Below are 22,720 nucleotides of genomic sequence, written 5' to 3' on the forward strand. Positions count from 1 at the left end.
TATTTTAATTTATTTTTTGCATTTTGTTGTAATCATTATTTTAATACTTTCTGCTGACACTGGGTGGGGCTGTGCCCCACCTGCCCCTAATGACCAGTCACCACTGTTAGTATCATAGTGAGTGATCAGTGTGAGGTCCTCAGTGTGTTCTTGTCAAATAAGAAACTGTGTGAATGATATTATGTGTACTTCATCCTCCCCCCTCCCAGTGAAACAGTATTTCATCATTAACATAAATATGACAGTACAATATGTTTATCTCTTTTAATATACAGTCAACATTACAAGAGCAGCACATTTTTACAATAAAACTACAAAATCTAAGAACCATATATTTCAGGAAGCCAAATCAAATGATTTAGTACATATAGTGTTTGTAGTGTGTCAGCATGGTGTGTGTTACATGTGTAATGAATGGGATGTGTGTGTCTCTCAGGATCTGGATACTGAACGTTAATGAGGATGGAGTGCAGTGGTTTTGGAATAGGTGGAGATCACTTTCATCCAGAGCTATTGTTGGATATAAAAATTACATGAATTCTATACTTTAATATTTAACCTAAACCTTTTCTGAGTGTGTTTTTGATTTCTAGGTTTTACACATGTTCAGTTGAAAGCAAAACTCTAGCACAGTAACCAGATCATTTAGAGCTTTCAAACCACTCCCAGTCTTCATCAGTAGATGGGGTTTGCTCACAGACTTCTGAGTAGTATTATTATTATTATTATATCCACTGATGAAGGCCATGAGTAGCGGAAGAGGAAATGAAGAGTTTGGATAGTTGTAGTTTAAAAATGCGAGTAACACATGGGTAGGGTATCACACTGCCACTGTATGTAGGAATGAATTGTCGTGAACACAAAGGACACTATATTATGCCAAGTGTCTTCTTAGTGTACACAGATCATTTCATCTCTGCTTTACTTGTAAAAAGAGTCATGATGCAGCATGAGTCTACAGCAGGATCCTGTTCCTCTACAGACAGGACACACATCGTACTCATGGGGGGGCGTGGCTCTGACACAGTGGACTCCATAGAAGCAAACGTCAGACTGCACATTAAAGCTTTCGGTTTCAAAGTGAGAACCCTTGAAGTAAGAGGCCAAGGGTCTGGAAAAACAGGGATGTCATATTTACTAAGTAAACATTTCTGAGATGTTTCTTGGAGGGAATGATGTCATCTGCAGCGATGGAATGTCACTTAGTACACAAGTGCACATTCAAGGTACGTTGGACTTAATGAGTTGGATCATTTCGATTTTTGGTGTGATTTTGAATCCAGCCCTCAATGGGTTGATGAGTTTCGTGTCCTTTCACTATTTTTGGGTCATTTCTCAACCAATTACACAATGGATATAAATAAAGATGTTTAACTTAAATATGTTGTCACTTATCTTAATATGTAACTTTAACTTTCAACTTAATTAAGATTTTTGTAAGAGTTCAAAAATGTGATAAATTAAACAATTTGTTCAAGAATATGTCGATAAATCAAGTGTCCAACTGAGAGATGACTTATTGGCATCTATAAAGTCATTTTCAAATGTATTTTTGAATCATGCTGATTTTGTTGGATGTTTATATTCCTGATTGTTCTGCAATTGGTACTAGTACGTTAAATAATGTTTGGCTGATTTGACTTTCTCTTAAAGGTGGGGTAGGTACGTTTGAGAAACCGGCTCGAGATACACTTGTTGTTATATTCCATGGAATGCTCTTAACATCCCGATAGCAATGAATATCTGAAGTGCTTTGACAACAAATCCATAAAACACATAATCTCTGGAAGCCGTGGCGCTGTAAAAAGCACGACCAATCATCTGAGCCGGCCCGGCTAAAATAACTGGATGGCCTACCTGCCTGTCAGCCTTCCATCTGTGCACAAACTTATCTCGTGCCCTCATTGGTCATGTGTGCGTTCCTGTGTGTTGGAGGAGGCCGGAGGTTCCCCACCCTTGGTCTACAGACAAGCTATTTCCCTCTGAGAAGTATCAAATAAAGCATCATTTGACATTTTTAAAATAACAAACCCACAAAATGAAGCGAAGCAAAAAACAGTTGAAGCTGGGTTTAGTTCTCTGGACATGTACATCCACAGATGTGCACAGTTACAGGTGCTGAATGCAAAGCACTTGTGGACATGTGTTGGAGGTGATGTGTGTGATGATGATGGTGATGAAGGGTTTGCTCATTATCTGAGAAAGCCTGCTTGTACCTCCCTGAATATGGGCAGCAGAGCAGAGATAAATATGACATCTATTTGAGTTGTCCATGCTAAGATTAAAACAGTGGAACGCATACTCATTCATGTTTTACACTCACAGAAGGCAATAAATAATACTACTCAGGTAAGATGAGTGCTCTCTTAATACTATCTCTAGAAGAACGTTGGACACATTGCGATATATTCATTGAACTACACAGATACCTGAGGGAACCACAGAATAACACCCAAGGACTGAAACATCTGAAATCACAATGTGCAACATGAACCTTCATGTGTGGCGAGAGAAACCTGTGTGTGTGTGTGTGTGTGTGTGTGTGTGTGTGTGTGTGTGTGTGTGTGTGTGTGTGTGTGTGTGTGTGTGTGTGTGTGTGTGTGTGTGTGTGAGGGTCCAGTGTTGGTGCATCTACGGCTGAGAACAAAAGGCACAAATCACAAATATGCATATGGCTGATGTTTGATAAGCAGCTGAATCACATGACCTCTCCTCTCAGCACTCCACAGAACTAGCCGTCAGAACATTACCCACTCTTGGGTCTAAACTCCCTGTAGTAGATGGTACCATTTGATACTGGTTAAATTGTACCCTTTCATTGGGTCCATGTAGAAGAAAATGACACCCGTAAAATAAAATGAGACTTAGATTGTGGTCGAATACTCTTTTTTTCTTAGGAAGGTTCCTAACGGAGGGAAATGACCCGGAAGTACCTCAGTGTCAGTCATGATAAGAGCTGTTTGATTAGATGATGGGAAAAGAGCTTCAATGCTTCCTTTATTATCTGAGCCATCCTTTATGAAAGACTGGAGATAATGCTGTCCCACAATTCCTTACGGCCGCAACATTTAAAGTGACACAGCGTTCAGCCATTCACGGGAGAGAAACATTGTGAAGGACTAACTTTAATCAACCTCATGTAACCACGATCACATGATCAGCACACAGCCAATCATCTAAATGCTGCGTATGGTTCAACTCTGTACTTATTTGACTTTAATTATAAAAGAAGAGCGCATCATTTGTTTTTTTTAAAGATAACTTAATTAGGGATCAACAAATCTATCCTTTGCTTCCAAATAACCAAACAGAGCGGTGCAGGAATGAGTCCTGAAACCCTGAAATGAGTCCGCATTTTAGCACCTCCGGTTCCCTCGTCTTGGAATCAACAGTTTTTTGAACATGTTTGTGGTTGAAACCCTGAAATAAGGTCTGTGGTTACCACAAGCTAAGGAGATTTTAATGTTTTTTATGTCAGTAAATACCCCACGTGTAAATATCTGAAGCTTGTATGCAGGGGCGCTGCTTGCCAACAGGCAAGGCAGGCAACTGCTTGGGGCCCCGGACCAGAAAGGGCCCCCAAAGAAGGTTGATTAAATTGGTCCACAACAACGACAACATGAAGCGCCCCTGCTTGTATGTGTCATAAAGACAGCGGTTGCTAACGAGTGGCTAAATGTGATGACTAAACGTCATCACGCTGCACATTTGGTAACGCACAGCCATGCAATGTTGATTGAATTTGTTTATAACATTAGGTTTTGACTGGTGATTGCTTCCACTTCAAAAAAATGCTAAAGTGGTTTTAATATGTGGAGATAATCCTGTTGAACAAAACAGGTAAGTATCATAAACATGTGTTTTCCACAGAGATTATTTTCTGCAAAATTCCCAAATCCAATAAAAAATCCCATTCTTTTTTATCAAGAGGTCTAGCGATGCTATCTTCCGGGGTCAGCCTACACAAATGTCACCAGTGCACCACTCTATTAGCTGCATGATTAAAAGCAGGATCACTTGAGCCCGATATTAGCATGATAGTTTGCTTTGGTTGGGCCACATATAAAAAACAGGGCTCTGATTGAAATAGAGTGAGCACACTTCAGAGATGAGAACAGAGAGGCACTCAGGTTTCTGTCTCCGGAGCTATTCAGTCATCGGTATAAGTTCTGCTCATCGGTCCAATCATCAAGTTCTGCACAGCACAGCACGCTACATCATAAAGCTAAAGGAACGCAAACTAAGGGAGTGTTGGAGCCAGAATGCTAACAGAGGGCTGCTCTCACCCACTTCAGCCAGTCAGTGAAGAACAGTGTGTGCGCTTCAGGCGGAGAACGTAATCATGACTTTGCACTGTAGTTATGAGGTATTTTGGCTTTTGGTTACATACAGGGTAGCACTGTTTCATTACAAAGAACAACAACACTACTTAAAGCTAAATGTTTTTGGCTTTTTAGTCTTTTGGTACAAAAATAATATAGCTTGAGCTGAGCGTAATAAGAGGGCTAACCAGCTATCGATGCTAACAGTTTGAGTTGAGATGGACATACAGTACGAGCACAGAGATGACATAAACACTGGGCTCCTTTATCCATCCATCTGCCACCCAAACACACCTGTAACACTGTGTGTATTCACTGTGAATTAACTCCATTACTTTTGACATGTCTGTGTTTTGTCATGAATGAATTTGCAGAACACTGCTACAATTTCAAGAAATCCCAATTGCATATGGGGAAACTGGATTTCTGCAGTGCATACAAATGTCTTCAGAACAGACACGGTTAGTCAGAATCTTTCCTCCCTTGTGTTTGACTTTAGATTGCAGAGTAAAGCACTAGAAACATGTGTGTGTGTGTGTGTGTGTGTGTGTGTGTGTGTGTGTGTGTGTGTGTGTGTGTGTGTGTGTGTGTGTGTGTGTGTGTGTGGCCGCAGACAGTTTGGTTGCAGTGTGTGTGCATTGATTGTTAAAAGCATAATGTTATTGGTCCTCGATGTTTCCTGTATTTCTCATTGATTTGCTTCGTGTATCAATTTAATAGCATATTTGGCAACAGGTGTGTGTGTGTGTGTGTGTGTGTGTGTGTGTGTGTGTGTGTGTGTGTGTGTGTGTGTGTGTGAGAGTGTGTGAGCGTGTGAGTGCGTGTGCACATTCATACAGTTCAGATTGAACATGTTGGTCCTCAGTTAGCAGGCCCTGGGTCTGCCAATGGCATAGTGTGCAGCACCTCGTCCAGCAGCTGCAGAGCGCGGTGCAGGTGGACCTCCACCCAGCAGGGGGTGTGTTTGATGCTCTGCCGGGGGTAGTCGGGCCCCCAACCCTTTACGAAGCTGAGCCGCAGGATACACAGACGCCTCAGGTCGTCCACCCCGATGCCTGCGGCTGCAGACAGACCTGTGAGAGGAGGGGGACACATCACGTCTTTACTCATCATGGGCTTTAGAAGGAGGCTTACATGACTTATGCTGTGACTTTTGCTCAGCCTGTGGTATCACTGCTTTTACACTCACTAAACACATAGAGCTTCTTTGGGACCATGCCAAAAACAAGACATTTTGCGAGAAAAAAAACCCGATGATGCTGCTGTAAGTTGGAATGGAAGTCCTACAATACTGAAATGAAAAGGCTAGTAAGGAAAACAAAAGATGAAGATTACAAGTGAATAAAGCAGCGGTTCCCAACCTGTGGGCCGCGAAGGCATGGCAAGTGGGTCGCCAAATTATTATTTTTATTATTATTATTTTTATTTATTTTGTGTACAGGCAAAAGACACAAACATGGACATAACAATAACATATAGGAGATGACATTCCCATCTCAGACAAAAACAAAACAAAAACAGAAGAAATAAAGATACAGTCACTTCAACATTTCACAAACAAAGGTTATACAACCAAAAGCCACCAAAACACAACATGGCAAGCATATTTATTGTTCCTTTAATCCCACTCCTCGTAAGAGATCATTATTTCCCATTTCATGGTGTGATGAGCCACCCTTTGATTTTTTGTGGCAATATTTTTTCCAAAAGAAAATATATTTTTAATCTACTCTTCAAACACCTTACATTAAGATTACTCCTTGATTGACTTTTAAAAAGATGTATTTTAGCCAGAAGAATAGTTGTATTTATGAACTATGTGCGGTCTTCATCTAAAAGCCCAAATAAAATATTAAAGGGTGTAAATGTAAATTCAATATTTGACGCCAAATAATTTGCAAAACATTATGATTTGTGTGGAAACATTTTCATTACTAAGATTATTTTTTATTTGAACCTCTTTTCCTTTCTCTTTCTTGATCCTGCTTAGCAACGGTCATTATAGTCCTTGACAGTGGTCTGTTCTACTGCATTAACAACGTGTCACATGTTCTGAATTGACCAATCAGAACTTTATTTAGCCTCCATATTTTTTATGGTTGAATGTGGGCCGTGAAAACATTTTAGATTCTTAATAAATAAACTGGAATAAAGCATGTAAGTAACATCTGTCCTCTCCTAAAGAGGAAAAACCGCCACTTGACTAACTCTGGTGCATTGACCGCAACGTCTATCGATGTGCACTGTCCCTGTTAAATTAATGTATTATAATGTAGCAGCAGCATATAGTATATATAGAAATCCCCAAAATCCTAAAACATGTACAGCAGACTTGAAATAAAGAGTACAAACACAATTCAATCTTCAGTATCCCATCACTGCTCAAAGCTGCATGAGTGGGCTCAACTACTAACACGTCACCATTTCATATACTTGTTATCTGTCCACCGTAGGGGAATTGTATATATATATATATATTAGGGCTGTCAAGTTAACGCGTTAACGCAAAAAAAATTAACGCCACTAATTATTTTAACGCGATTAATGCATATGTATTTTTTGTCCTCGGCCGCCCCGTAGTTTCAGAGCGCATCGAGTTTAAAATACCATCTACAAGCTGATGCTGACAGCCCCGCTCCTGCCGCCCGCTTGTGGCAGACCACACTTCCACGCTCACCGGCAGGAACCGACTGGCCATCGGGAGGACCGGGAGGGTGTGTGTATGTGTGGCCCGAGCGAGCGAGAGACCTTACGTGTATTGTTGTTGTTAGCATCTGGTGCTAGCTAGCTGCGCTAACGGATATAAGGAGCTGTTTAAATGAAAACAGAGGAGCGACATTTCGCCCACAACTGCGCCGAGCACTTGACTTTATGCAGGTAGCCAGACAGTGGGACGTTGTACGAGAAGTCAGCACACTCAGCACGGATAGTGCGCAACATGATTGCAGCGTCCAGGCAGCTCCCGTTCGAGCATATGCCTTGAGCAGAGGTTGCGTTAACTGAATATTTTCCGTCTATTTTTTAACAATGACGGACAAATCTGAAAGCAGTCCGTCATTTTGACAGATTAGAACAAACTCGGAACAGCGCCAAAGTTTCCCCGCAGCGAGGCTCCGGTGTTATGCCGTGTTATGCATGCCCTCCAAAAAGGAAATCATACCGTTTCCAAACCTAACTGTGCCGTACAAATCATTGAAATGTCTGTGAGTTTTGGCTGTACGCTGTGCACGCTCCTGCGAGGTGCAGCAGCCATGCATAACACGGCGCATGTGAACTGTCCCTCCCCCCCGTTGACAGTTCACAAGCATGCTTTCTCCCTCCCCCCCCCCTCGTCAGAGTTGTGTAAAGGCCGACGGGTAATTCTGGATTTTGACGGAAGTTTTACGATCCTGTCCGTCAACATGACGGGCAGCGAAAAAGTCTAGCGCAACCTCTGGCCTTGAGTTGCACATAGCTCCAACGATCACACACACACACACACACACACACACACACACACACACACACACACACACACACACACACACACACACACACACACACACACACACACACACACACACACACACACACACACACACACACACACACACATTGAGGTGAATATTTGTAATGTTCAGAGGTTGTTGTGTTTAATATTCATGAGAATATTTGTCATTGTTCAAATGATAATAAACATTTGCATAAAGCATATTTGTCCACTCATATGTTAAGAGTATTAAAAACTTGAAAAATATTCCTCTAAGGTACATTTAGAACAGATCAAAAATGTGCGATTAATTTGCGACAGCCCTAAATATATTAGTTCCTACCTTGAGCCTTAAACTCTTCATTGTACATTTAGCATGTTTATGATTGTACTCACTAACTGCAGGTGCGATGCCTCCGACGCTGCCTGGCCCGGGGATGTTTCCTGCCACAGCAGCAGCCTGCGCAGCCGCTGCAGCCTGCGCAGTCGCTGCCTGCTGCTGCATCTGTCTGTGGCACTGCCGCAGGTCAAACACCTGAGAGACACAGAGCACATTACAACTTTCATTCTTTAATCACACTCCAACTGCTCATATAGCGCTATATTTTCCAATAACAAATGGATGTGACTTATTTGTTTGTGTCTCGCAACCTATGAGATCAATGCTTATAGTTCAATGCTATATAAATATCTTATTAATACTGGTACACCACTGTATGTATTGTAATATGCATGTTATTTATTGTAGTGCAACGTGTGCATTTTTACTTTAACTTCCCATATAAAATAATTATATTCTATTTCATTTTATCTTTAACTGGACATCATACTTTTACTTGATTACGTTTTTATAAATATTTTTTTCATTTTTATAATTCTATTTATTTCCTTCTCAAATGGAGCAAGTCTTGCAAAACCCAATTTCCCCAGGATAAATAAAGTATTGTGATTCTGATAATTGCATGCTACTAGAAGATATGTGTGTGAGTGTGTGCGGACCTTGATGTAGGCCCCGGGGTAGATCTTGTGCACAGCGTCCCCTGGGGCCCGGCCGGCCTCTCTGTCCAGGTAGTAGCTCTGTACGAACACAGCGTGGTCGCTCATGCAGCGCATCCACACATCGCCCTCCCCACGGCACTCCAGCTGCACGCCTTTACCTATGTGCAACCTGGAACACACACATGTGGAACCTCCCTTCATTTATTGGTAACAATTAATATTATTATACTGGCCTTGGCTGCAGAGATTACGGGGTGCTCCACCAGTGTCTGATTGAAAATAAATGTGATGTTATTTAGTTAGCATACAAGTGTAGTCCTAAAGCCTCCAGTCCTGACTTCAGAGGACAGCTCATCTGGAACAGAAAAGATGGTTGGAAAGTCAATTTTCCTGAAATGACCAAGAAGTATCAGCCATGATCCTTTAGGAATGGACAGGAGAAAATGCTGTCCCACAATTCCTTGCGGCCACAACAATTAACGCGACGCATCATTCACGGAAACAACCTATTGTGAACAAGAAATGCAGATCTTGTAAGTTACAGTGCTTATTTAGCATTTTACAATTTATGCCTTAAAGGTCTCTTATTATCCTATTTTTCGGCATATATTATAGGTCTCAGATATATAAAAATATATAAAAACATTTCTATGATGTGTTTTGCTCAAAATACCAAACAGATCATGCATCTTAGACATCCCTCATATCCCTCTATTCCAGCCCTGCTAGAGAAATGCTGATTTTGGGAGGGGGAGCTAATGCCTGCTCAGAATTCTACCGGCAGATACTTATAATTCTGCCGTGATTAAATGCCATCATTTTCCAAACCACATCTAGGATTGTTTCTGAAACAGTATGGAGCTCAAATGTTTTTTCTCTTGCCGGTGAGTTCCTTTTTTTATTTCCTGCTTCTTTACACATACTCTCTCCAGTACAGGTTAGCTCTGAGTGTTAGCGATGCTAATGTAAAGAAAGATCATATTACTTCCAAAACACGTCACGCATTGTTTCTGATAGCAACTTTCTGATAGTGCTGTGGGTCCACATTTCCGATATGACATGATTTATGTCATATCGGACGCAAATCTGGATCAGCTCCGTTGTTTCCCCATTTCTAGAGATTAGGGTACGGAGGAAAAGAGAGAGGGTTTTGTTTTCTGACGCTGCGTGAGTTCCCTGACACACCGGGGACACATCGTTATGTGTAAAAGACATCACAAAGTGCATTTAGCATGATAGGTCCCCTTTAAAGTGCTTATATGTTTCCAACTTTCAACAATATGCTATCTGAAAACCCTCTTCTCATCTGGGCCAATCCTGCCTTGAGGACATCAGGAGCTGGATGAGCAGGAACCTCCTGAAGCTTAACAGCAGCAAAACTGAGGTCCTGCTCATCGGCTCCAAATCCACCCTCACCAAGTCACAAAACACCCCAGCACCAAACATCATCATCGACGGCTTTCCCATACCATTCGCTGCCCAAGTGAAAAGCCTCGGTGTCATTCTGGACGGCTCCCTCTCATTCGCACCACACATAAAAAACATCACCCGCACCGCCTTCTTTCATCTTCGGAACATCTCCAGACTCCGCTCATCTCTGTCCCAGCACTGAAATCCTGGTCCGCTCATTCGTCACATCCCGGATTGATTACTGCAATGCACTTCTGACTGGCCTTCCCATCAAGCTCCTCAATAGACTGCAAATAATCCAGAACTCTGCTGCCCGGATCATCACCCGCACCAACTCATCCGACCACATCACCCCCATTCTCACTCAGCTACACTGGCTTCCTGTACGCTACCGTATTCACTACAAAAACCTTCTACTCATTTATAAAGCTCTCCATAACCTTGCCCCCATCTACATCACCGACCTCCTTCAGGAGTATACCCCCTCCCGCACCCTCCGCTCTTCGTCCGTAGGACTTCTCACCGTCCCAAGCTCTCGCCTCAAAACCATGGGTGCTCGAGCTTTCAGCTGCTCGGCTCCCAGACTCTGGAACTCCCTGCCACTACACATCCGACAGTCTGATTCCATAACAACATTCAAAACCCAACTCAAAACCCACCTGTTCAAACTGTACCCTGTGTCCTTTTGTGTCCTTCTATAGTCCATTTCCTGTTGTTTGTCTTGTCTTACCCCAGCTGATACTTCACTAAATCTACTGTTTTAATTGTTCCCTATATTGTCCTTGAGTGTTATGAAAGGCGCCCCCCAAAATAAATGTATTATTAGTGTATTATTATATTGAAGTATTATTATACGCAGCGACCGATAAACCTGCGAAACACACCCAAAACAGGGAAAACGACCGGCAAAAGCACAGAAAAGGTTCGGAAATCATGACGGCTGATAGGCCGCGCAAGCCCAGTCACGTGAGCGCGATCAATTTAGTCGCTCGCAAAGCGAGCGATAACCGTGCAAAACCCACAAAAAACAGAGAAAACGAGGGGCAAAAGCCCATTAAAAGTGGCCTAAATCATGACAGTAGGTAGCCCATGCGACTACAGCGACGTTGGCTTCAGAAGTGGTGAAAATGTCGATGTTTAATTGGTTCCGGAACTTTGCGTAAAAAAATGCGTAGGCCACGCCCACTTACGTTTTTAACGTTAACTCCCCCCACTTTAACTTTCACGTAAACGAACGAAACTCGCTACGCATATCTAGGGTGCAGACACGAACAAAAAAGCCTCTTGGAGGGGTATACAATAACGTACAGGAAGTCGGCCATTTTGAATTTGGCGTCGGAAAAACACGATTTATCTTCGAAATCTATCTTCTCCTAGGGACTTTATCCGTACGACTCGAAATTTGTCGGGTAGCTTCTCGACACATGGGCAATTTAAAGTTATCACGGAATTTTTTTATTTCGCACGGCATAGCCGTGATTTGGCGCCAAAGTTTGCGTTCGCTCGATGCTAGGCGGTCCCTCGCCATGGAACACGATGATGTCATAACTCAAACTGACATTCTCAGAATGCCACCAAACTTCACGTGATGGTTAACACTGCGGCCCTGAACAGCTCTACGTCAAATCTGATGTTACTTAATATGGCGTTACCATGGAAACGGATCATTCGCCATAAAACACGGTGTCGCTGTAACTGCAATGGACACGGTCCCATCGTCCCCCAATCTTCACTTTTATGTCACCGGTCCATGCCTGAACAGCTCTACGTGAAATCTGAGATCTCACCATATGCCGTTTCCATCCTTCGCCGAAAAATACGATATTGTTGTAATTCAATGGAAAATCGTCCAAACAGCACCAGACTTCAGACTATCATTAATGGTCCGTCCCTCAACAGCTCTATGTCAATTAGGGGATGTCATCATATGCCGTTGCCATGGCGACAGATCATTCGCCATCAAAGACAATGTTTGTGTTACTGCTGTAACTCAAAGACATTGTCCGATCGGCCTGAAACTTCCCACGTTTGCCAACGGCCGAGTCCTCGAGACATCTGTCTGACGTCGACGTGCGGACAACAGCCTGCGGAGCATCAAAGACCCGCTCAACGCTGCTTGCAGCTTTAATTATTATTAGTATTATTGGTTGTGTAGGAGTTGTCCAAAAATGAGCTCATATTTGTTTTCCTAACCACTATTCCTTAACCTCAGGGTAAAACGTATTGGGGTTGAGCAGAGACTTAGGAAAAGACTACTGCGGTTGAAATTAAAAAGCGATACATAAAGATTGCTCGCACTCACCCTCACCCACCGGTTCACACATATTAATCGGCATGAATCCCAATTAGTATGATAAATGCATAACTTGTTAGGCCTACACAGCTATCAGTGTGCTATCATAGGTTAGTAGAGGAGGAGATTGATACCTCTAGTGCAGTGTTTCTCAAACTTTTTCATACCAAGGACCACCTAACCAATAAAAAAACACTCGCGGACCACCTAACTCCACAAATATCCAAAAACACATCATTTTTTACAAATCGCCTGAAAATGGTACAAACAAGTGGCAACATGTGTGATGAAGGTGTTTATCTGGGATATTTCATGCAATCGAAAGTGAAACTTAAGCTCGTTCAATTGCGGAGATATTCCCGTGAGAGTGGGAAAAACTTAAATAAATGTATTTCTTTCAAATGTGAAATTTTACCAATATACTCACGGACCACTAGGGGGCGCTCACGGGAGAAGCACTGCTCTAGTTGCTCATCGCACTCAGATGAATGTATTGTAATGTACACACCTGGCTCTTTCACTTGCGTCTGTGCGGTGGACGTTGCTCAGCTGGCCGAGGCAGAAGCGGTCTCCTCCTGACGGGTCGACGTAACCGTCCACGGTGACCACCGGGCAGCTGGAGGGCACCTTGAACATCTCCCCCACCTGAACGTCCATTTCAAAGTAGGAGATGGAGCACCAAAACTCTGGTCCTGCAATCAAACAGGGCACACAGGGAGTCAGGGTCCTGACAGCTTTGAGCCCAGATGTTACGCATTCTGCAGCAGACATATGAATCATAGCAGATACTCGCATAAATGTACAAATAAAGATTATACATCCTCTTAAAACCTTACAACCTAGAGTGCATCAGCTTTTCCATGGTCGACAGTTGTGTATATGAGCCTAGCATTGACAGATAACAGTGATCATCTCTAACCTGGGTGGTTGGACACAGATGGAGGGAAAGAGGTGGTGCCATGATGCTGGGACCCTGAAAGCAGAAGGATAAGAACATTGGTGTGAAGTAAAATAAAACAAAGCTGTACATACACGTTAAACTTGAAGTGGATACTTGTGAATAGTGCGGGAGTGAGCATGTATGTCTCACAGGCATACAGGATACTTTAGGAGTTATACAGGGACTATATTTGCATTACAACCTTGTTGCACCACATTAGCACTTCATAGATTAACTTTGAAATAAATGTAATTCTCTAATTCTACAATATTAATAATACACTTTACTCATAGGCCTATAGCTAATTTCCTACAATGTACTTCAATAAAAGTAAAACCACAAAAGACGGCTAAAATTAGAAAAAGGCTAAGGGACATGAACGGAGAGGAAGCAAAGACTTAAATCAATCAGATCAGATAAATCACCATGGGGAGATCAGTTTGCTATAGATCAGGGGTGGGGAACCTCCGGCCCCCGGGCCGTATACGGCCCGCGAGAGCATTTGGTATGGCCCTCGAGGTAATTTATAAACACACGCAAAAAAGAAAAAAATTAAAGAAATCTAGACTGCAAAATAATTAAACAAGCGAGTGCCTGTTTTTCCTGACAACGATCATGGTCCTTGAACACAACACGAGCCTAACGTGTCATCACGTGGTATATGTCTCGTCTGACAGGGGTGTAGTTACATTACATTACATTGCATTTAGCTGACGCTTTTATCCAAAGCGACTTACAATAAGTACATTCGACCAGGAAGACACAACCTTGAAGAAAATCATATAAGTACATCAGGTTTCATAGAGCCAAACATTTCAAGTGCTACTCAATTGGCTTTAGGTAAGCCAGTCCTTTGTTAGTATAAAAGTGCTTCGTTAATAGTTCTATCGCTCGAAGTGGAGTCGAAAGAGATGAGTTTTCAGTTTGCGCCGGAAGATGTGCAAGCTATCTGCCGTCCTGATGTCAATGGGGAGCTCATTCCACCATCTTGGAGCCAGGATAGCAAACCCACGTGTTTTCGCCGATGGGAACTTGGGTCCCCCTCGCAGCGAGGGTGCAGCGAGTCGTTTGGCTGATGCAGAGCGTAGTGCACGCGCTGGGGTGTACGGTTTAACCGTAGTTCTGACGGAGAGCACCAGAACGCCGCTCTGGGACTTCAACAATGGCAGTACCCAGCGCCGTACACATGCTGCAGTTTTTGCGTGGCTGTGTCTTTAGTTGTAAGCCCAGTGGCTATCTGTTCATCCGACACACTGATCATAAAGTCAATAACTTCTTTGTTATTAGCATCTGGTTAGCTAGCTATGCTAACGAATATAAGAAGCTTTTTCTACAACCAGTGAGGTAAAGGCACATCTTGATATGATCATTATAGTTATAAAAAAACAAGAGAATAAAGTAAACAGGTATAAAATACTATATGACAGTAAAAAAAAGTTCTTATTAATAAAAAAGAATACAGTTTGAAAGGAGAGTGATTTGTAAAATATCCATAAAGAAAAAGAAAATCTGCTTACAGTTCTGTTTCAAATGGGTGTTGAGAGATGTATCCATAACTACTAATGTTGCTCTCAAAGTGCACCAGATTGATGCTTTTCACTTCAATATTTAAGAAATTTTTTTCCCGGGGGAGCATGCCCCCCTAGAGGAGGTTAGGTCCCCCCCCACTTAAATCATGTTCACATGGATAGGAAACAAAGTACATTTGCACACATCTTGTGTCCATATCTTTCTGTTTGGTGGTCATCCCACACCGTGCACGTGCATGCATCATCATGGTGAGATATCTGGATTAAGAGGTTGCTTTTTCTTTGCACAGCATGAAAGAAAGGTGAAATGAATGGGCTGTGATTTTTAAGCAGAGGTCAATCATTTGTACGGCCCTCGGAGGATGTTGAAAAAATGTAAATGGCCCTTGAGAGGAAAAAGGTTCCCCACCCCTGCTTTAGAGAATAGACTTCACATATGATACAGCACCTGAAAAGGAGCGTGTGAGGAGTTTTGTGTGTGAAAGCCACAGAAAGACAGTGAACATCATGTTTGGAAGGACACAATGTCTTACAGTGGTGGTTGGCATGATGGAGGGGGGGTTGTTGGTGACCCTGCCCATTCTGCTGGGGTCCTATAGGAGTGTAGGAGGCTGTGCTGCTGCCGGTCCACACTGCTGAATGACAGGAAGAGACAAATGGTCAGGGCTGCGGGCGTACAGTCAAAAAAGCCCCTTGTCCTGCAGTTTGATTAAAAACATCATGAGGACGAGGAAACATGTGAAGGTGAACTCATGAGAACAACCCTGGTGCTAAAAACATCATACTGCTCCTACACCATGGTGGACACATGTTTTAGTTTTGTGATTTTCATGCAACTTTATTCACAAAATGAACACAGTGATACATCTATCCTGAACAACGTCACTGTCCAAAACACATCACACCTACTCAGAAACAACAAAAAGTGTACATTTGAACAGGATAGTGATAGGATGTCATGACTACCACTTTAGATTTAGCTGCCATAAGGAATTGTGGTTAAGGCAACATATTTCCTTTGTGAAAGTAGATTTGGCTTCAGTTAAAAATACATCAGAAAGGAAGCAGCTTTGTTTGTTTGTAGCCTTTATTTAACCAGGTGAAGCCGCTTGAGATCAAAAGATCTCTTTTTCTAGGGTGACCTGCAGCACATTAGTTACACATGTAACATAAAAACAACAGAACAACAATAAGGATGACATACAACATAATGTACAGGGTACAGTTTACAAACTCTATTTACAGAGACAGGTACCATGAGTATCAAACAGCATGTCACCCAGCTGAGTTTTAAAATGATGCAGGGGAACCAAAGTGCTCAGTTTTAAACATGTTTGCAGACTGTTCCAAGTTAGTGGAGCTGCTCAACTAAAAGCTTTCTTCCCTAAGACAGTCCTAGCACTTGGCACATTGAATAAAACCACATCATGAGATCTCAGGCAATAAGTACTTTCAATGTGTGTGTGTGTGTGTGTGTGTGTGTGTGTGTGTGTGTGTGTGTGTGTGTGTGTGTGTATGCGTGTGTGTGTGTGTGTGTGTGTGTATGCAGGTGTGTGTGTGTGTGTGTTGTATGTGTGTGTGTGTGTGTGTGAGTGTGTGTGTGTGTGTGTATGTGTGTATGTGTGTGTATGTGTGTATGTGTGTGTATGTTGTGTGTGTGTGTGTGTATGCGGGTGTGTGTGTGTGTGTGTGTGTGTGTGTGTGTGTGTGAGTGTGTATGCGTGTGTGTGTGTGTATGCGTGTGTGTGTGTGCGTGCGTGTGTGTGTGTATGTGTGTGTATGGTGTGTGTGTGTGTGTGTGTGTGTGTGTGGTGTGTGTGTATGCGTGTGTATGCGTGTGTGTGTGTGTGTGTGTGTGTGTGTGTGTGTGTGTGTGTGTGCATGTGTGCGTGTGTGTGTGTGTGTGTGTGGTGTGTGTGTGTGTGTGTGTGTGTGTGTGTGTGTTGTGTGTGTGTGTGTGTGTGTGTGTTGTGTGTGTGTGTGTGTGTGTGTGTGTGTGTGTGTGTGTGTGTGTGTGTGTGTGTGTGTGTGTGGACTCACTGTGGAAGGCCGCCTGGCTCTGAGAGTGTTTATTGCTGCTGTACCCGTTCTGTCCATGCGAGTGAGAAGGAGGTAGGGGGGGCTGCTGTGGGTGGGGGGGCTGTGAGGGTTGCTGGCCAGCCTGTTGCTGAGGAGTGGGTTGGGTCGGGGTCAGAGGTCGTGGAGCCGGGGTCATGCCCTGAGCCTGTGGAGATGGCGTTTGGAGCCGTCCGTCAGGGTGGCCCCCCTGCAGAGGCAGCATGGAGCCGGAGCCGGACACTGAGGGAGAGCAGAGCACACACAGTCAGGCTGACTGCCCCCCGCAGCTGGCAGCAGCTACACATCATCACACATCAACCCTCAGGTGGCAAGGTCCAAAACATTTACAGATTGTACAGATCCGTTTCTCTTGTGAACATCCATAAGTCCAATACGTGTGTAAAGAAAATCTGAAAAGTGGGTATTTTCTTTGTTTGATGTTCAATACACCACACAGCAGCTTTTAAGGATGATAAAACTATTATTTCCGCGAAGCACAGATTCTTTGTTTTCATCGGAAAGAGGAAGGGGCCAGCAATTTGCCAGGCAGTGACGTAGCGCTGCTCTCTTCTATTATATCAAGATATGATTGTTATAAAAACATAACAAATAGTGGGTGCATTTTTTAGATGAAATGCTGGGAGGAGGCTCTGCCAGTCTTTGTTAACCATGTGATAGTAAACACAGAATTATGATAATGAGGAGCTGACCTTTGGGTGAGACAGGCAGGTTGTATCTGGTGACGGGTGGGGGTCCATGGGGCTCAGAGGAGAGCTGTGGATGCCCATAGAGGTCTGCAGGAGGGAGCTTCAGGGCTGCTTGGTGGTCAGACAGAGGCATGCCAGGCGGGAGGTCCATCTGTATGCAGTCATGGATGTACTCCTCTTTGATCAGGCCGCCGCCGGCTGCTGCTGTCGGGCATGAGGGACAGTCACTACGCTGTACAGCAGTGTGTTGGACATAAACTACATCAGGTCATCAGACGATTTCATTGGTGCTCAATATCTCAATATATGTCCTTTTTCACCATGAAATGACTGAAGGGGCCAAACCAACATTGTTTATGATAATCAATGATAACATGATATGGTGTACTGACATGATAAGATGTTGTGTGAAAGTCTTAAGATAATATATAAATCAAATGAACTAAATAAAACATGTTCAGTGTGGTCAATGATGAAAGCATAGACGCAACACTCTCAGTTTGGTTAGTCTATAATCAGAAGTAGGTCTAACCATGTCAATCTGAAATCTGGTGGCATTGTGTGGCATTCGCCCTGTTCTGAGGCCTCATGTATAACGCCGTGCGTAGGATTCACGTGGGAAGGTTGCTTACGTAGTAGAAATCCAAAAAATAGGTACAGAAATGTTCCGACATTTTCCGATTCACCAATTTTCCGCGCTCCCTTTATAAATCACAAACGACCCGAAATGCGGTGCAGCTTTTGCGGGCTTCACGTAACGCCCATATTTGCCTATAAATAGTCAAAGAAACGCCCATTCATTCATTCTGACTGACTGCATGAAGAAGATCGCAGGAAATGACGACAGAACAGCTAAGAAAGACATCTCACACCGTGTCAGATTTTGGTTATTTTGGGGAGGTGGAGATAAATCATATTGTTTGGTGGATGCAGTTTGAACCAGAGTAGCAGCATGGAGGTCGGATCGTCACCAAAATAAGTAAATAAATGGTCCGAAAAAGGTTAATGACAAAAACAACACACATAGCCTTCCTCAGGCAGTGTGTTGGTACCGGGGACAGGAGACCCCCCCTTGATGAGAGACTAAGAAATGATCGGGGAATCCCTCCGGAGTGGAGTCATGACGACTGGATCTGAATTATGTTTTTGTATTTGGTGGTTTGTGTCCCAGCTGTCGATCAGCTGTGCGCAGCGTCTCCACTGCAGCAACTCTATATCCACCAGTTAAAGGAAATACAACTAATGTGTTGTGTTATATCAGCTGTACAATTGACCACATATGGTGTTCTTAGCTTCCATACCCCCTTTGTTTTACGAGCGACTTATCAAGTCTTGGCAAACGGCATAAAACACGATTAAACGTGATAGTATATAAAACCATGCTTGTATCTACAACCTATAGAAATAAAAAACGGCGTCAGTTTAGACGTAATTCTGTCCTCCTGCTTACCGCATCATTTATGAGAAAACATTTCATGACATTAACACAACATATTCGAGGTGGTTTTAAATAACATTTCCGTATTTATTTACTTCTCCAAGTTATGTTTTTGTGTGCACTGAGGAGTCTCAAACAGGCGTTTGTTTAATCTTTTTAAGATTGGCTTTAATCAATGTTTGAAAATGAATTCTTCATATATGATAAATGAGAGGTAACATTTTATTTATGGTATTATTTCCACATATTTCTCTCCATTCTTTCTTCTGCCAACGGTGTCGCAGTTTCTCGTCTCTCCCGTTGTTTGTGCTTAGTGCGTACGCATGGGTTAGAGTTTGCGTGGAGGACCGCACGTTTTCCCGTCAAGTTAGTATTTTATAAATCGCAAACATTGCGTAGAAACTGGCGTACGCCATTTTTTGAGCGTATATCCCTTTATAAATGAGGCCCCAGGTCACACACAGAGAGGAAAGCTTCTAAAGGATCATACCATTTAACCCAGCACTATTGTAGTCTTTATGTTATGACAGCATTCAGTTCATACTTGACTTGATAGCTTATTCACACAAGGCCATCACATTCATGACAGTGCATGAGAGAAAAAGGCTTTAGCATTTAGTCATTCTAGTTTAGTATTACTTAAGCTAAAAGTATTTCTTAAGTAAAATTCTAAATATGAATAAAACATTTGTTATTAAAGTACCAAAAGTAAGAGTATGCATCATGGCCTATTTTGGAATAATACATTTGTATTATTGGATTATGAATATTGATACATTAATGTGTGTACCACTGCTGCTAAAACTGGAGCTGATTTGAATAAGGTTGTATACTGATGCTGGATAAGCTAACCTATAATTATATGTCAATGTTTATTTATGAATTGAAATGTATTTTTTAATAGCTAATAATCTGATTCTGTAAATTAACTAAAACTTTCAAATACATTTAGAGGAGTAAAATGTACACATGTACTGTGTATATACATATATATGACAACCTTGCTACTTGCTCCTTTACTTTGAAAATGTTAAAGCAATGAAAGCATAAAAAACAGTAGCTGTAACAAATGCTATGACTGCATTCAAAGTGTTGACTATAAGTGACAGTGTGCAAGATTTGGCGGCATCTAGCTTTGCAGTTCAAACAACGTTGTTACTGCCGTTTCACGTGGCTCCTTCTGTAGAGTTGAGAAAAACACAACTCCTACTTTCAGGTGATTATTGACTAATGAAACATAATTCTGAATATAACATTCATTACTTTGGAGCGAATGTAGCTAAAGTCTGTAGGGACTGGGCTTGTGAAGCGAAGAGTTGCTGGAAGGACCAAGCATGGAGAGTAGACTTGTACTTTGAGAGGTGCCAGTTCATCTCCTGACTACTGCCCTGGAGCATGGCACCAGGTCTCTTCACACTGCTTCCAAGGCGCTGTATAGTAGCTGACCACGGCTCCTTATACTAGGATGGGTTAAATGCAGATTTCACTGTGTGTGCAATGTGCATGTGTGAGACCATCAAAGAGGAATTCATTGTAATCCTCAATTTTTATAATTTCCTATATTCCATTTCACATTACACACTGATCCTTTAAAACAATCCTTGGCCTAATCGTTGTACAGGCAGGTACAGTTTGAAACAAGACATGGTAGTTTGCAGTAATCATGATGTGGTGCAGTGGTATGAGACTCACCTGTGTTTTGAAGGCTGAGACCAACTGTGAGAGAAGACAGAAATACGTGAGATCAAAACGTCACTATCATGCATCAGAAACAACAAAAAGTCGGGGTGAGAATAATACATTTTTGCTAGTGCTAAATCAGAGAGCAGAACCTGAGTAGTAGTATGAAGCTGACGTACCGATGCCAGGCGACACCACCCTCTCGTAGTGGTAGGGGTTGACGCAGACGTTGTCGTACTTCAGGTCAAAGGCATACTGGCAGAACTTGACATGCTTGAGTTCATTTTTGTGGAGGTCGGGCCAGCGCCACAACCGTGCATAAATGACGTGAGGAAAACCTTTCCTCCCCGCCACCTGAGTAGAGATCACAGCATCATGTTAGCCTCCATCATGCTCACCAGAAATACAGTAACGTTATATCTTCAATTGAAAAAAGCCTGCCATTCAGAAATGATAAACATAATCCTATTAAAGGGGCCCTTTAATGCTAATTCTCTGATTCATATTAGTACTCTACTATCACATCATTCCGTGCTTTAACGTTCAAAAAGCTCTTTATTTCTCTCATACTGCCAGTTCTGCAGCACCTCTTTTTACCCTCTGTCTGAAACCAGAGCCCAGTCTCTCTGATTGGTTAGCTGGCCGGCTCTGTTCCGTAGTGATGTCTCTATGTTATGGAAGTAAACAAAGGAGTCCAATGGAGGCATTTCAGGCCATCTTTGCCTTTGCAGACATAACAACATGCACAAAACCCTATAGCTCACACTACAAGAGACCCCCCAAAGAATAATAGGGCCCCTTTAAAACATGAAAAATACAATAAATGACTACCAAGAATATCACAAACCCAAAACAATATGTACTTTTAAGTGCCAAAATGTTTGCCATTACAACTAACAAGACTTGCACAGGCAACCCGTATAGCTCTAACATTGAATACGATTTGAATGGAAAATGACAATGCAAATTAACTGTGAAAATCCTAATTTAAGAAAATGATAATTGTATTCGCAAAAGGAAGAAACCTAGAATAAATGATAACAACAGTGATATGTAATTGTTGCTGCTGTGTGTTAGAGGAGCACCTACCTGCAGCCGTCCATCCAGCGTCCTCTGGATGGTCACACACTTGCTGGGATGTACGCCGTTGGTTGTGATGGCGGTGATGAGCGAGTCCAGCTCGTCCTTCTTCTCCTTCAGCTTCTTCACCAGGCTCTCGATGGCCCGCTTGGCGAAGCCCTCGTTCTCCCCGCCCTGCCTGTGGCACATGAGGCTGTGCACGATGCTGAGGCAGGCGTCATTGCTGCTCGGAGGGTTCACTGACATGATGCTGCTGCCACAACACACAGGAACAGGCTACGTTAGGGTTAATGAGCACAAATGGCCAACTCTAACTGGCACTCATACCAGATTGACTGGTACAGATTCTAAACACCCCAACTCCTGAATATACAATTATTCATCATGACGTGAGCCACACGAGAGACTGCTTAGAATGGCAAGTAAGGACAAATGCACTTCAACACCATAGACTTGTCTAACGGAGTTGGATTGAACTGCACTCCCTCTGATTGGTAGATGCTTATTTGCCCCTGTACCACCGTCACTTATATGGGATACCATGCTTGCTTCAGACTTCATGATGGATATTTGTCCAGAGATAAAGGTTCTGTGTAATGATGCCCCCGGACCCCCCTACAGGAGGTTAGGTCCCCCCCACTTAAATCATGTTCACATGGATAGGAAACTAAATACATTTGCACACATCTTGTGTCCATATCTTTCTGTTTGGGTGGTCATGCCACACCGTGCACGTGCATGCATGCGCGAGTCATAGTGATCTTAATGTGGATTTGGCATCACATTTTTTTTAAT

The 22,720-nt window shown here is 42.7% G+C and overlaps 1 protein-coding gene across 3 annotated transcripts; it reads right to left on the reverse strand.

Annotated features, from left to right (window-relative positions):
* Positions 1 to 249: 249 nt before the first annotated feature.
* On the reverse strand, positions 250 to 22,178 carry si:dkey-222b8.1 (uncharacterized protein LOC560317 homolog; the record flags this gene model as incomplete). Of its 3 annotated transcripts, none has more annotated exon segments than XM_034207950.1 (11): positions 250 to 5,395; positions 8,188 to 8,326; positions 8,791 to 8,959; positions 13,002 to 13,185; positions 13,413 to 13,466; positions 15,496 to 15,597; positions 17,003 to 17,260; positions 17,731 to 17,928; positions 20,858 to 20,881; positions 21,025 to 21,199; positions 21,935 to 22,178. In XM_034207950.1, coding segments are annotated over 11 exon segments (1,759 nt in total), but the record flags the coding sequence as incomplete, so codon positions are not given.
* Between the last annotated feature and the right edge of the window lie 542 nt (positions 22,179 to 22,720).

Source organism: Gymnodraco acuticeps, unplaced genomic scaffold, assembly GCF_902827175.1.
Source record: "Gymnodraco acuticeps unplaced genomic scaffold, fGymAcu1.1, whole genome shotgun sequence".
Lineage (NCBI taxonomy): Eukaryota > Metazoa > Chordata > Actinopteri > Perciformes > Bathydraconidae > Gymnodraco > Gymnodraco acuticeps.